The following is a 16,691-nucleotide window of genomic DNA, read 5'->3' as shown; positions in this document are numbered from 1 at the left end:
TGCAAATTCTTGGGGATCTGTCTCATGGTTCAGTGCAATTTTAGTTGGCTGGATTTTTACAATGTTATGCTTGTAGACAAAAGAGATCTGTTATATGAAATAGAAATTACCTAGTCAGACATTTATATCCCACTAATATATATTTAAAAGTTGTCATATCTTTACTGACGTTAACGTCATTACAGTTTAAAATGAATATTTTAAGTGCACTGAATTTGCATGTAAATACAAAACAATCATGCTGAATATTTGGTCAATAATGATATGTTTTCGTATGCTACAAGTATAGCCTAGGATCACTTTCAAGTATAATAATAAGGATGCATCACCCCCATTTTCCATTCATTTCACCTAGAACTTGCACTGATGCCTTCAAAGCTGTAGAGATTTTTGAAATGACTGATAGTGAATGTACTGCAAAGTTTAAAGCTATTGCACATATTTTGCAATATGTTTTGGTTAGAAAAAAGGGAACCTGATTATTTACGCATTCATAAAAATATAGATGGACAATTACTTTTTTCAATGTGCTGCTCATTTTTGTGTACTGAACTATTACCACTACCTTACCTTTCTGAACCTGCTAGGCACCTATTTAGGAATGAAAAGGACTACTGCTTGCTTTATTTAATTTGATTTACTTTTTTACTGCAGGAACTTATTTACATTGTCTGCTTTTAAAGTTTATAATTGGTTTGCAGATTCACCTTGTGTACAATATATTTCAGGTCTTCTATTTCTTGATGGAAATAGAGTTAATTGTGGCCTCTCCCCAGTGTAATTAAAACTGCAGTACTTCATAGTAAGACATATCATTGGAGATTAAGGTATCCATTTTTAAAAGTACAGTGAAATTTCCAGGCCAGTTGGCCTTTGTGTATGCTAATGGAGAAAGCCTGTAGGTGCTTTCATTGGAGCTGCAGGTAACATTCATAAAACATAAATTGACTTGGAAAAATTCACAGGTACTTTGCCTATGTATTCAACTCTTAAATTCATTACAGTAAAAATGTATTTACATTTTATCAGAAGCTGTGCATTGCCTGTAAAACAAACTGCATAAATAGTCTGACATCAAATGTTTCCTACACAGTGCTGCAGATTTAAGTATAAATGCTTTTTGTAACTCAATGCTTTTTGACCTGTTAATCTGCTGAGCAATAAACATCTGTTTTGGGGCTTTGGGGTTTACATTTGCTTTGCTATTTATGCTTCATTTAAATGTTCCTTTTATTCATGCTGTCAAATGTGTTTTGCAAAGCAAGTGAGCAACGTAACAGGAAAGAAAATGAACAAAATTACTTGGACAACATTTATAAGTTACTCAGTTTGATACTGGTGTTAAACATATTGTTGATCTCAATAATTAGCTGCAGCAGTGAGCTGTCATTGTATCCCTTTGTGTTGAGGTCTTGAGCTAAAAGAATCCCTTCATAGCGATATATGTCAAGAGAGCTCGAAAAGACTCAATGAACCTAAGCAAGTAACATAAAATTCACAGTATTACTCAGGGAAGCGTCAAGAATCAAAACATTCATTGTGTTCTAGGGAATACTAAGATAAGACACAATAATGAGACAGTGTAGAAGCTGATTTATTTTGCAACTCACCTGAGCATAGTTCATGTTGACTTTCAGTTGACAATAGTAGAGATCGCATTTTCTATCACCGTTACATCTGACATAGATGACAACAAATTTTCAGCGAGACCATTTTTAAATCCATCTTTTTCTGGCTTTCCTACACTATTATATTTTCAAAGAAGTTTGCAGATAAGCCACAGGTTGGAATGTTGGATTTAAAATCTAAATTATTATCACAACGAGCATTGAAATTCACCTTCGAACTAATTTATTATGATATTTGTCCAGGTAATGTTAATAGGCTAGGAATTGACTTCATTTTCTTAACTTTTGCCCATCATGTGACCATTTTTGAAACACTATTGCTATCTTAAAATTAAATGCAGAATCTAGAAGGAAATCTAATTTGAAGTAAAGCAATCTGAAGAGGGGGAAATGAATCCCTCCAAAAGATTTCCTTACTGAACTTTAATCCAGGTCTAAGGTTGATAGCTTTATGCTGGAAGTGTATTTTCTTTCTTCTCATTGTATACTCTAATACTATAATTGTATTTTGCAACACAAGTGTAGCTAATGTAATGTATCCAAGTAGCTGAATATGAAGTAAATGATGGAAAAAAAATCCACATTTTACATCCTCATTTCAGTATTGTAAAAATAGTAATATTACACCATTAGGCAGTTATGTTTTATATTTTTTCAAGGTAATTTAAATAAATAGATGGTGGATGATCATCTCAAGAGAAAATTGGCAAGTAAGTAGGACTTGCGGAGTTGCTCTTCTAGAGAACTAGTATGGATGTTGCAGACCAAATGACATCCTATTGTACTGTAATGTACAAGCTTCTGCTTACTTTGTTACTAATATCATAAATGTGCATAGTGAGTCATTTTGTTTTCAGTTTATGGTAAAATTTAAGTACATTTAATTAATTATTTTGGTAGCACAAGCTGAAACTTCTGAAAATTCCAACATTCCGACCTGTCCCAAATTTGTTTTGATAAATGTTTAACACCAGAATCGCATTTCCTTTCAGTTCATGATCTAAGTGAGTTCAGACTAAATACAACTTTTTGGATTAATTCATTTTTGAGATATGGGTGTGACTAACGAAGCCAGCATTTATTGCATATCACTGAGAATGTGGTGGTGGTCCATCTTCTTGAACAGTCTGTACAGTGAAAATAATTCTATTGCTGCAATTCTTTTACTGGCTGCCATATTTTCATTAACAGAGAAATCTATGCTCACTTTGTGCAATATTTGTTGCTTTGCACTTATAACAGAATTTTTTGTAATTTTTGTGCCACTGCTGGGTTAACCAGTTTTTCTTGCAATTTGCACAGCGGTAATATCATCTCCAAGACTGTTAATAGTCTATTTCAATAATAAAATTGAGATATATGAACTATTTTTGAGAATTTAAAAATACTGGAAATAATTGTATTTCACCTGAGAGTTTTTTAAATTGTAAAGCAAAATAATGTGCTGCTGCAAAGCTTAATCATTATTATGTGACACTGTTTCTGGAGCTTTGTGGTTGGAAGTACTTCTAATAAAGTTCATTTAAAAGGCTTACAGCGCTATTTTTCACTTTCCTGGTCTGTCTGGTTCTTTTAAGTAGTGTTTTTCTTTGGGAGTCGTTGCTATTTAATGCATATTTCCTGGCTTCTTTCCTCCTGCTTACACTGTGTCCTCTGCCAAAAAATACTTTCCCATTATTGGTTCATATTTGTTTGAAGGTATGATTCAAAATCAGCTTATGGGAGCCTATGAAATAAAATTACACAATCTACCTCAGATACTGAAAGAAAAATACCCTGTAGTTATTTGCCACTAGTTTTGAAAGAGATTGTTTTTTAGTTTTCTTTTAGAAATACTGATTGATCTTTTCCTTAGCTAAAGAGTAAAATGGTTGTGAAATATTTGAAACTGAGGTAAATAATAAATAGGTTCCAAGAGGAGTGCCTGTGTTAGGGAAGTAAGGTTGGAGTTGTCATCAAAGGGCTGATATGAAGAGGAGGGTCCAAATAACTTATGTTCTCACCTACTATTATTTCCGAAGAAACTTTTTGAAACAACTCCCAGTTCAGGTGTAACAGAAAGGGAAATGCAATTCTTCACAGATCACAACATATTTTTGGTCTATATTGAAACATTTTCCCCTCCCTTCCACTAAAAGTCTTTATATTTTTGTTAAAATTAGTATAATTTCTGATGGTTCTGAAACCTGTAAAAAAAACATACCAAAAAACTTTCTATTCCATATTTTAGAAATAAACTGCTTTGGTTTTAAGAGATTATCATAAGACATTGGAGTGGAAGTAAGGCTATTTGGCCCATCAAGTCCATTCCACCATTCAATCATGGCTGATAGGCATTTCAACTCCACTTACCTGCACTCTTACTGTAACCTTCATTCCTTGGGAGATCAAGAATTTATCAATCTCTGTGTTCTGTGGCATTGAATTCCACAGGCCTGTCACTTTCTGGCTGAAGAATTGTCTCCTCATTACCATTCTAAATTAACCCCCTCTAAATCTAAGGCTTTGCCCAAGGGTCCTAATCTCCCCACTTAATGGAAACAACTTCCCAACATCCTCCCTTTCCAAGGCATGCATTATCTTGTTAGTTTCCATTAGATCTCCCCTCAACCTTCTAAACTCTAATGAATACAGTCCTAGGATCCTCAGCCGTTCATCATATGTTAGGCCTACCATTCCAGAGATCATCCATGTAAATCTCCGCTGGACACGTTCCAGTGCCAGTATGTCCTCCTAGAGGTGTGGGGCCCAAAATTGGACACAGTATTCTAAATGGAACCTAACTAGACCTTTATAAAGTCTCAGAAGCATATCACTGCTTTTATATTCCAGCCGCCTTGAGATAAATGACAACATTATATTCACCTTCTTAATCACACACTCAACCTGCAAGCTAACATTTAGAAAATCCTGGACTAGCACTCCTAAATCCCTTTGTTCTTTAGCTTTATGCATTTTCTCACTGTTTAGAAAGTAGTCCATGCCTGTATTTTTTTTCCAAAGTGCAAGACCTCACGTTTGCTCACATTGAATTTCATCAGCCATTTCCTGAACCACGCTCCTAAACTGGCGAAATTTTTCTGCAGCCTCCCCACCACCTCAGTACGACCTGCCTGTCTACCTAACTTGGTATCATTGGCAAACTTCACCAGAATGCCCCCAGTCCCTTCATCCAAATCATTAATATATTAAGTGAAAAACTGTAGCCCCAACACAACACTTGTCGCTGGTTGCCATTCTGAAAAAGAACCTTTTATTCCAACTCTGTCTTCTGTCAGACAGCCAATCCTCAATCCATGTCAGTAGCTCACTATGAACACCATGTGTCCTCCCCTTACTCGGTAGCGTCCCATCAGGCACCTTATCAAAGGCCTTTTGGAAGTCTAGATAGATAACATCCACTGGGTTTTCCTGATCTAACCTCCTTGTTACCTCTTCAAAGAATTCTAGCAGGTTTGTCAGGCATGACCTCCCCTTATGCAATCCAGGCTGATTTGTTCTACTCTGACCTGCACTTCCAAGAATTTAGAAATCTCGTCCTTAATGATGGATTCTAAAATTTTACTACAACCGACGTTAGGCTTATCAGACTATAATTTTCCATCTTTTGACTTGATCCTTTCTTGAACAAGGGGGTTACAACAGCGATTTTCCCATCATCTGGGACTTTCCCTGACTCCAGTGAGGATCAATTTTTAGACTTTTTAGCTTTTCTAACACTTTCTCTTTTATAATGGCTACCATACTCAACTCTGCCCCCTGACTCTGCTTATTATTGGGATATTACTCATGTCTTCCACTGTGAAGGTTGACACAAAGTACTTAAGTGCTTCAGGTATTTCCTTAGCTCCCATCATGAGCCTTCCAGCATCAATTTGGAGTGGCCCAATGTCTACTTTTGCCTCTTGTTTGCTTCTTATGTACTGAAAGAAACTTTTACTATTACTTCTAATATTACTGGCTACCCTACCTGAATATTTGATCCGCTCCTTCCTTCTTTCTCTTTGTTATCCTCTGCTTGTTTTGTAGCCTTCCCAATCTTCTGAATTCTCAGTGCTCTTGGTCATTTTATCGGCTCTTTTTCCTTGATACATTTCCTGACTTCCTTTGTCAGCCATGGCTGTCAAAACCCCCACCCTGGAAAATCTTTCTTTTCTTTGGGACGAACCTCTGTACTGTGTGCTCAATTACACCCAGAAATTCCTGCCATTGTTGCTCTACTGTCTTCCCTGCTAGGCTCTGCTTTCTGACATGCCCTATCTATTTCCCGGTGTATCTTGCGCCCCTGGTCCTGACCACTGTTAGGAGGGGGGTCTGTACCTAACTCCCATTATGTTTTTTTTTGCCTATGTCGTTCCTCAACTCCAACACACAGACTCCAATCATCTGACCCTATGTCATTCAGTGCCATAGATTTAATTTCATACTTAGCTGACAAGGCAACCCTGCCCCCACCGCCCACCTCCCTGTCTTTTCGATAAGTTGTAAATACTTGGATGTTTAACTGCCAGTCCTTCATTCCCTATGTGAAGGGCCAGTTGAAATGTCATTTCGTGAGGTGTAGTCATCCTTACAATTCTAGGTCTGGAATGAATCTCTCAAACTAACTTTTAAAATGAATGAGAAATATGCATTACCCATTAGGTGATTGAATGAATATTCAATTTCGTATTCTGATATACTACTGAAATGAGATGTTACTTTTGATAAAACAAAACTTTATCTGGTTATTTCTGACACCTTGAGGACCTACGTTGGAATTAGCATGTTTTATTTTCATCCTCCTACAACTCGTAAAATTTGAAAGGTTCATCAAACGGTAAATACACATTTGAGAACAGCAAGGTACTGAATATTTACATTTCCAGAACAACATTTCTTCCTTTGTTGTTGATCAAAACTCAATTCAGTTCTTGAAAAATTACCCAAGGCCTTGGCCTGCATTTTAGTTCCCAAGTTGGGATAACTTGCAGGTCCACAAACCAGACCTAGGAAAAAGTGCCCCAAAACTTCAGATTTTGTTTGGACGGAGTTAGGGATAGGTGGACAGGTTTTATGAAAGTCATAGCTGTCGATCAGGAAGGCATTTAAGGGCTGCTGGTTGTGAGGCAGCCTTAGAAAAAGGCCACCTTTGGTGCTCCAGACTTTGTTGCAGCACTAAAGAAAAAGGTAAAATAAAATGGCCCACATTCCTCACTACTCCCACCTACTTCCCATGCTCTATACTTGTCAATTCCTATCTTACCAATTGGCCCCTCGCAACCTTAGTGCCAACCTACACCCTGTATCCAGCTCCTCCTGTGCTTCTCGTAAAGATATGCTGCAATCTTTTGTTGCTAACCCACACCATACCATCCACTTACCAATGATACTTCAATCGTCACAACCAAAATATGCCCCTCGATCCATTCACTTGTCCCTTCACACAATTGATTAACTCATGTCCCTCTACATAATTCAGATAATTGCTTCCTGCCTTATAATTTGTCATTTGCCTAACCAAACTTTATATCATTACAGAACTTTCAGCTTTGTGTGGTTTAACGTCAGTAGATGGTTTTCCACATTGTGAAGAGAAACTTAAGGTGAGGAAATAAACCTTTTCTTTCTGAATCTTAGTAATTAAGGTTGATTTTTAAAACAAAAACTTAACCGTTCCTTAAATGTTTGTTACAAGTTTTTTGAGGTGGTATTAGCATGTAGGTCAGTGATACTTTTAAAAAAAACTTTCATGATCGTAGTTTCTTTCAAGGGTGAATAAGCTGTCGGTATTCCCTGATGAAGATCTTATGAATGTTCATATGGGCAAAACTACTGGACAGCATCTGGTGTCTTTGCAATCATTGTTTTGCAACAATTTAAAGGTTGAGTACATGTACTGAAAAGCAAAACTCAATCTTGGAGGTTCTTATCTGGTGTGAGATAGTTTTGATTTATGTTAAGTGATCACCAACCTCAAATAGATGGCATCAGCCAGGGAGTGGGAAGACCATCTTGTCAACCATTGTTTAGTGGCTTTGATGAACCTGAGGAATGATGAGAAAAAAGTGTGTATCTCAAATACATCTTTATTTTTTTAAATATTGATTGCCCAAACAGTCTTGTACAGTACATAGAGAAACTAATTTTGTTCCTGCGACCATTCTGTTCAAACAGACACATAAAATACCAATCACTGGTTGCCAAAGGTGTTGTCAATGCCTGATGATTTTAAGTATGGATTTAAAGGTGGAGTAAATAATATGATGGAGCAGTTTTGGGGACAGAACCCTTGACAAGGTCAAGTTTGATCAACATAGTCAAATTAATGTCTGTGGGGATGTTTACAAATGCAAATTAGGTCATCAATGAGACTCCAGCAAAAGTCAGACAGGACTGAACTAACAAGCATAAGTCAAGATCCAATGAGACCATTAATGCTGTGATTTATTAGTTGGTAAAATTGAGATCTCTGCTTTTTTTTCATTTTTTTTATTGTTTACTTTTGAAATGTGCCAACAGTACTGTTAGTACCCCTAGTTGATCTTGAGAATGTGGGGTGAGCTTTCTTCTTGAACTACTGCAGTTTGTGAAGTGAATTATGTCCTCAACGATGTTATGAAAGGTAAGGAAGCCCAGAATCTTAATCCAGTCATGATGTGGGAACATTTCAGGCCAGGATGGTGTTGATTTGGAGGGGAAGTTGAAGGTGGTGTTTTCATGTCATGAATGCCCTTTCTCCTCCAGGTGACAGTGGTTTTGGAGCTGTTGCCAAAGGAACTTTGAGTTATTATGGTACGTCTTCTGTATGGTACACACTAATGCCACAGTGGTGGATGGATGCCAGTCAAATGGGCTGCTGTGTCCTAGATGGCATCTTGCTCCTTAAATGCTATACAACTGCACTCATCCAAAGATGTGCAGAGTATTTCATCCCACTCCTACTTGTGCCTAATAGGTTTTGAACAGGCTTTGAGAGGTCATAGAATTTCTCACCTCTGAGCTCTTGTAACCATGTAACTGATCCTATTGTGTTTAGGTCAGTGGTTTCCTTTGAAATCTTGTTGATGGAAGTGCTATTGAATGTCATAAGGTGGTTAGGCTGTATTAGTAATACAGATGGAGAAAATCTCCTGGTATTTGTGTGGCATGAAAGCTACCTGCTCATTATCAGTCCAAGCCTGTATGTTGTCCAGGTCTGTCTGTCTTGCATGTGTAAATAGCTTCATTATCCAGGTGGATTTTGAACATTGCAATAATTAATCAATAGAAAGTTGTGCTGAGGGAGGATATTCCTGGAAATACATTGAGGGAAGTTATTTAGGTGGAACTGAGAAATAAGAAAGGGATGATCATCTTACTGGAATTATATTATAGACCTCCTAATAGTCAGAGGGAAATTGAGAAACAAACTTGTAAGTAGATCTCAGCTATCTGTAAGAATAATAGGGTGAGTATGGTAGGGGATGTTAACTTTCCAAACATAGACTGGGACTGCCATAGTATTTCAGGGTTTAGATGGAGAGGAATATGTTAAGTGTGTAGAAGAAAATTTTCTGATTCAGTATGTGGATGCACCGACTATAGAGTGTGCAAACTTTGACCTATTCTTGGGAAATAAGGCAGGGCAGGTGACTGAGGTAACAGTGGGGAGAACACTGGGGCTAGCGACCATAATTCTATTAGATTTAAAACAATGATGGAAAAGGATAGACCAGATCTAAAAGTTGAAGTTCTAAATTTGAGAAAGGCCAATTTTAATAGTATAGGCAAGAACTTTCGAATGCTGATTGAGGGCAGATGTTCGCAGGTGAAGGGATGGGTGGAAAATGGGAAGCCTTCAGGAGTGAGATAACGAGGATCCAGAGAAAGTATATTCCTGTTAGGGTGAAAAGAAAGGTTGATAGGTATAGGGAATGCTGGATGACTAAAGAAATTGAGGGTTTGGTTAAGAAAAAAAAAAGCAAGCATATGTCCGGTATAAACAGGATCGATTGAGTGAATCCTTAGAAGAGTATAAAGGCAGTAGGAGTATACTTAAGAGGGAAATCAGGAGGGCAAAAAGGGATATGAGATAGCTTTGGCAAATAGAATTAAGGAGAACCCAAAGGGTTTTTACAAATACATTGAGGACAAAAGGGTAACTAGTGAGAGAATAGGGCCCTTCAACGATCAGCAAGGCCGTCTTTGTGTGGATCCGCAGAAAATGGGGGAGATACTAAACGAGTATTTTGCATCAGTATTTACTGTGGAAAAGGATATGGAAGATATAGACTGTAGGGTAATAGATGGTGACACCTTGCAAAACGTCCATATTACCAAGGATTAAGTGCTGGATGTCTTGAAATGCATAAAGGTGGATAAATCCCCAGGACCTGATCAAGTGTACCCTAGGACTCTGTGGGAAGCTAGAGAAGTGATTGCTGGACCTCTTGCTGAGATATTTGTGTCATCAATAGTCACAGGTGAAGTGTCGGAAGACTGGAGATTGACTAATGTGGTGCCACTGTTTAAGAAGGGTGGTAAGGACAAGCCAGAGAACTATAGACCAGTGAGCCAGTGGTGGTGGGCAAGTTGTTGGAGGGAATCCTGAGGGACAGAATGTACATGTATTTGGAAAAGCAAGGACTGATTAGGGATAGTCAACATGGCTTTGTGCGTGGGAAATCATGTCTCATAAACTTGGTTGAGTATTTCGAAGAAGTAACAAAGAAGATTGATGGGGGCAGAGCAGTAGATGTGATCTATATGGACTTCAGTAACACATTCAACAAAGTTCCCCATGGGAGACTGATTAGCATGGTTAGATGTCACAGAATACAGGGAGAACTAACCACTTGGATACAGAACTGGGTCACAGATAGAAGACCGAGGGTGGTGGTGGAGGGTTGTTTTTCAGACATTGAGGCCTGTGACCAGCGGTGTGCCACAAGGATCGGTGCTGGGTCCTCTACTTTTTGCCATTTACATAAATGATTTGGATGTGAACGTAAGAGGTACAGTCAGTAAGTTTGCAGATGACATCAAAATCGGAGGTGTAGTGGACAGCAAAGAAGTTTACCTCCGATTACAGCAAATCTTGATCAGATGGGCCAATGGGCTTAGAAGTGGCAGATGGAGTTTAATTCAGATAAATGCGAGGTGCTTTTGGGAAAGCAAATTTTAGCAGGACTTATACACTTAATGGTAAGGTCCTAGGGAGTGTTGCTGAACAAAGAGACCTTGGAGTACAGGTTCATAGCTCCTTGAAATTGGAGTTGCAGGTCGATAGGATAGTGAAGAAAGCATTTGGTATGCTTTCTTTTATCGGTCAGAGTATTGAGTACAGGAATTGGGAGGTCATGTTGCGGCTGTACAGGACATTTGGTTAGTCCTCTGTTGGAATATTGCATGCAGTTCTGGTTTCCTTCCTATCGGAAAGATGTTGTGAAACTAGAAAGGGTTCAGAAAAGATTTACAAGGATGTTACCAGAGTTGGAGGATTTGAGCTATAGGGAGAGGCTGAACAGGCTGGGGCTGTTTTCCCTGGCGTATCACAGGCCGAGGGGTGACCTTATAGTGGTGGAGGCTGGTACAATTGCAACATTTTAAGAGGCATTTGGATGGGTGTATGAATAGGAAGGGTTTGGAGGGATATGGGCTGGGTGTTGGCAGGTGGGACTAGATTGGGTTGGGATATCTGGTCGGCATGGATGGGTTGGACCGGAAGGGTCTGTTTCCATGCTGTACATCTCTATCACTCTATGACCCCCACTTCTGACATCATGATGAAGCTGCTCAAGATGCTTGAGTTTGGGGCACTGCTCCAAGAAACTTTACAGCAATATTCTAAGACTTCTAACAATCACAACCAATGTCTGGTGGAAAATTTTTACCTCATCCCAATTGTCTAATACTTTACTGGAAAACCTTGGTTCCACAGTCAGTCAAATATTGCTTTGTTATCAAGGGAAGTCACTATTCTCATCTCTTAAATTTCGCTCCATGCAGATACAATTGTGTTTTAAAATCAGGAAGACAAGTCATCAATTTAAGAGGGATAGTAAAAAAAAAGTACCATGGTGTCCGTTGGCATACGCAAGAAAACTGGTTGTATGCTTCATTAAAATATCGAGTAAAAAGTGAGGCCTGCAGATGCTGGAGATCAGAGCTGAAAATGTGTTGCTGGTTAAAGCACAGCAGGTCAGGCAGCATCCAAGGAACAGGAAATTTGACGTTTCGGGCACAAGCCCTTCATCAGGAATCCTGATGAAGGGCTTGTGCCCGAAACATTGAATTTTCTGTTCCTTGAATGCTGCCTGACCTGCTGCGCTTTAACCAGCAACACATTTTCAGCTTCATTAAAATATCACCAAGGGGAAACATGTAGTTTAGGAATAGAAAAGGGTCAAAGGTAGAACTCTGAGGCATGGCAGATATGCTGATTTAGGATAAATAGGAAGTAACCCTGTACGTGCAATGTCACATATCAGACACGTGATGGAGCAGGATGGTATCATCAAGTTTGTAACGCAAAGTAAACATAGAAATAAATGAAGGGAAATGATGGAATGATCCACAGAAAAAGCCGTACATTCTCTCTCAATGTCGACTTTGATCAGGTTGGTCATGATGCTGGGACTAAATTGAAGGGATTCAAACAAGTAATGATGGGCATGGATTTATTAATAACAAATCATTAGTAAATAAGCAGGAGTTAATGTCAGAGCAATGGTTGACTATAAAAACGGATTCAAATGGACCTTTTTTAAGGATCATCTAAAAGCTGTAGGACAAAGCGCCAAAATCTGAGTAACTGTATTTGAAGGAGAAAAGATAAAAAGCTGAATGGAAACCAAGTTTTAAGATGAATATTTGTAAGATGTTAGAATGTATTTTTATATTTCTGTCCTTTTTCTAATGATGCTAATGTATAGGATTCTTTTCATATTAGCAAACATGAATGTAATAAATCATCTTAATACTGAGCACTTGCGATTATAATGTCTTCTCACTTTATATTTGCTCAAGTGGATGCAAGAGATGTGGAAATCTGAACCTTGCTATGCAAACTATGGTGTCAATGGAACTGTATGTTCATTTATTGTGTATCTCAGTGAGGTATGTTATTTTTACTTCCATTTTTAAAATTGTCTAATGTCTCAGGTTACATGCAGTGCAGGCGCAAATGTGTGACTTACCTATGAGCAATGTGATTTTTTTTCTCTCAAATTCCTAAAACATTCAATTTTCAATAACTGATAGTGAGTCTTGTCAGTTAATGCAATATCATTATAGTTTTCCCATGCATTCTACTTTGGGGAAAAAAGATTGAGGCTACTGACATTGATTCCAGTGAATATTATTTCACGCATTAGAAACAAGGCTAAATTTAAATAAATAGCATCATAGAATTGTCAATGATGAAGGAGCCTGTCATTTTTTTTCTTTATTTCTACACCACAAAAGGTGAGCTGTAGACTTAAGGCATAAAAAGAAGTGCATCTAATAAATTCACTGAGTTGCAGCAAGACTTTAGTTTTCAGGTTTGCAAAATTCAGCAAAGTATGAACTATTGCCTTTTTAATTGGTTTGCTACTTTATATTCACTGTATTATGCATATTTATTATGTCACTTGTGTTAACCTTCTTTGTTTTACCATATTGTCATTTTTTAAAAAGTTCAAGCAATGCATAGTGATCTCCTATTCAAATATAATGAACATGTACTCTTGGTGAACTTAATGTTAGAAATATGAGCAGGAGTAGATCATAAGGCCTGTTTAGCCTGCCCCACCATGCAATACAAACCTGGTTGATTATCAGCATAAACACCACTTTCTTGCCTTTCCTTTGATTCCACGAGAGAAAAAAAATCTGTGTCTCATCCATAATTGCAATAACGATGAAACCTCCACAACTCTGAGGTAGAGAATCCCGAAGATTCACAACCCTTTGAGTTTAGAAATTTTATTTTAAAATGTCAGTCCTAAATTATAGTCATCATGTCCTTAGACTGCCCCAGTCACTCTTCAGCCAGGGGAACAATTTCTCAGTGTAAATCCCCTTCAAAATCTTGTATTCTTCAATGAAATCACCTTTCCTTCACCTAAACTTGACATGGTACCAGTGCAATTTATTGTGATTGGGAAGCAATCTGATCAGGAAGCAAGCGATCTCATTGCTGCAGTGTGGGAATACAAGCATATCTTTCCTTCAGTGTGGAGGTTGAAACTGAACACAGTATTCCGAGAGTGGCCTTGCCAAAGCCTTATACAATCTCAGAGGACTTTTTTATTCCAAATCTTCACTCTCCTGAAAGTAAAGGCCAACATACTAAATGCTTTCATAATTGCTCACTTTGCCAGCATGCTAACTGGATGTATTTATACAGATACACCCAAGTCTCTCTGAACATCAGCATTTACAAGTTTCATGTTTTAAAGAATACAATCTTTTTATTCTTACTATCAAATTGAATAAGATTGCACCTCCTACAAAATAACTTGTCTGCTGTCACATAGCTCAATCACTTAACCTTTGCAAATACTTTCTGCAGTATTGCTGTGTCCTCCTCACAGATTTCATTCCCATCGAGCTTTGTATTTCTAGTTAGTTCTTTTAGTCTCTTACTTTTAGATTACTTTTAGTCTGTTTGTCTAATTCATTAGCATTGGGTGTAAGTACAGCAGCTGTGGCCCTAGACATAACCTACTAATGTAAAAATGTACCATTTGTCTGTATTCCGCTCCTTATTCACTAATCAATCCCCTATATGTGTTAGTACATTTCCTCCAACTCAATGAGCAGTGTGTAGCATCTTTTGGAAATTCAAGTATACTACATTTACTGATTCCCTTTGTCCACACTGCTGCTTGCATCATAAAGAAATTCAAGTAAATTTGACAGACATTAGTTTCTTTCTATAAAACCATGTTGATTTTGATTGTGCTATGATTTTCTAAATATGTTATAGAGTCATGTTGTTGCCACTTTCTTAATAAGAAACTCAAGAATTATCCAGATGATCGATGTTGGTAACTGATACACACAGTTCCCTGTTTTCTTCCTACTATCTTGGATAGAGGAATTACATTTGCTGACTTCCAATCTGTGGGGCCATTCTAGTATCTAGAGAATTTTGAGAAAGTGCATCCAGTACTAATATATTGCTTGTACTTAAATCATTTGTTATAGGATTTAATTTCATGTAATTAAGGTACTTTCAAATATTAATAAATGAAATGTTGTTTTTCCTCTTTTTCTTACCATGCTTTGTCTTTTTCTTTACTACTGAAACATGTCTCCATACTGCATTCTAAAATCACAACTAAATATGATTGTTTCTTTGCTCATCCTCAACGCAGACATAGTTGCATACATAAATACATACTTTAAATACAGTAAACACATCTTGAAATTTTTATTCTTAGCGTGATGTTTGTGAATGTTGTGGAATTGGAGAAACTAAAGCCATTTTTGATGATCAGTGCTCCAAACTCTGTTCCCCATGTCAATTCTATGCCAAAAGCTAATTCAATCTTTTCCCATGTTTAGAATCATTGAAGTCAAATTTAACACTGCCCCTCCAGCTGAGATCAAATTTTCAAGAAGTATACTCTATCACATAAGGTAATTGGAAATATATCAGACCATATACTGCTGCCGCACAGCACCAGGATCCCAGGTTCGATTCCAGCCTCGGTTAATGTCTGTAAGGGGTTTGTACATTCTCCACGTGTCTGCGTGGGTTTCCTCTGGTGCTCCGGTTTCCTCCCACAGTCCAAAGATCAGGTGAATTTGCCATGCTAAATTGCCCATAGTGATAGATTAGTCAAAGGGAAATAGGTATGGTTGGGTTACTCTTCTAATCTAATCTTAACATTCAAACCAGTATTGTCCATTTCACTACTTATGAACAAAATGAAAAACAATGCATTATTTTTTTTTGTTTTGGTAATAGACAAGATTGAGTTCTGACCGTGCTGCACACTGAATAGCACATGAAACAGGATGTGCAATACGAGAGTTCAAGCAAATGATTTAATAATATTTGGCAAATGCCAAATTGTCATTCATTTTAAACCGTAAATTTACAACCCTCTTTCCCAGAATTGCTAACTTCTAGCTTCATTTCAGAAGATAACCAGAGAAGCCCTCATTCTTCCAAGAGGCTCAGAAATGGGCTATCTGTTGTTCAATGCCTTAACTGCTAACATTGACCTTAAAGATAACACACGGAAGTTTTTCTTCCTGATAAACTTGCTATATTGCCAGTGAGTGACTTTGAGCACAATAGCACGTTAGTTGGTGTGGGTCATTCCTTTTCATGAAAGCATGAAATAATTGAAAGCAAAGCCAAAGTTCATATTAAGCTGTAAATATTGAATTGTGTAGTTCTGTCATCATTAGAAATTATAGAAATATTAGATTTTTTTTTCACTGTTGTTCATGAAACTACTGATGTGGACAAAGTGGAAGAGAGTTGTAAAGACTGAGAGCTCTTCAGCTGATAGGTAGGACCTCTCATAGAACAGAGTGATAAACGTGCAGTGATGACCTACTGAGCATGGTACTACTTTTACTGTAAACTGCAAGGATAAACAAAAATTTAAAAGGATAGTTCTACATCCATTGGAAATTGGAATTATGCCATTACCGATAACTTAGAAATGAACAAGAATTCGCCATTTCGAAAAATATCGGATGAATTCATCTGTGGTTGAAGGAGCATGACAAAAGTCAGGCACACCCACTGCAAAATAAATTAAATTGAAGAGTCAGCCATTTAGGGCTTTCGTATATTCCAAACAATTAGTTTGAGTGAAAGAGTTAAAGATACAGATTTTACTCCAAGTTTTAAAAAAAAATACAAAATCTATCTCTCGTTCTGTTATATTGTTCAATTTTAATGTGATATATTAATTGTCTATATTTCTTTAGATTGAGAATTTCTGCCCTATGCTTCCCGTAAGAATAAATGAGGTTGCTAATAATGATGCCTTAAAACCCAAGGTAAGAGAGTTGAATCATTAATACATTTTAAATGTTTTTAGAAATAAACTATCAGAAGCAATAGTTTTTGTAATTTTAATTCAAATATAC

At 37.4% G+C, this 16,691-nt stretch overlaps 1 protein-coding gene across 9 annotated transcripts in view; it reads left to right on the top strand.

Moving 5' to 3' along the window:
• LOC132815671 (alpha-1,6-mannosylglycoprotein 6-beta-N-acetylglucosaminyltransferase A-like) overlaps window positions 1-16,691 on the top strand; it is a 91,995-nt gene that overhangs the window by 25,867 nt on the left and 49,437 nt on the right. For all 9 annotated transcript variants that reach the window (XM_060824697.1, XM_060824692.1, XM_060824690.1 and 6 more), the window contains 3 exons: window positions 7,149-7,213; window positions 12,618-12,707; window positions 16,530-16,601. In XM_060824697.1, coding sequence (XP_060680680.1) covers window positions 7,149-7,213; window positions 12,618-12,707; window positions 16,530-16,601 — 227 coding nt within the window. The remainder of the gene's footprint in view (window positions 1-7,148; window positions 7,214-12,617; window positions 12,708-16,529; window positions 16,602-16,691) is intronic.

This window comes from Hemiscyllium ocellatum, chromosome 5 (genome assembly GCF_020745735.1).
Source record: "Hemiscyllium ocellatum isolate sHemOce1 chromosome 5, sHemOce1.pat.X.cur, whole genome shotgun sequence".
NCBI lineage: Eukaryota > Metazoa > Chordata > Chondrichthyes > Orectolobiformes > Hemiscylliidae > Hemiscyllium > Hemiscyllium ocellatum.
Note: the sequence above shows the minus strand (reverse complement) of the source record. Positions and strands in the feature narration are given on the sequence as shown.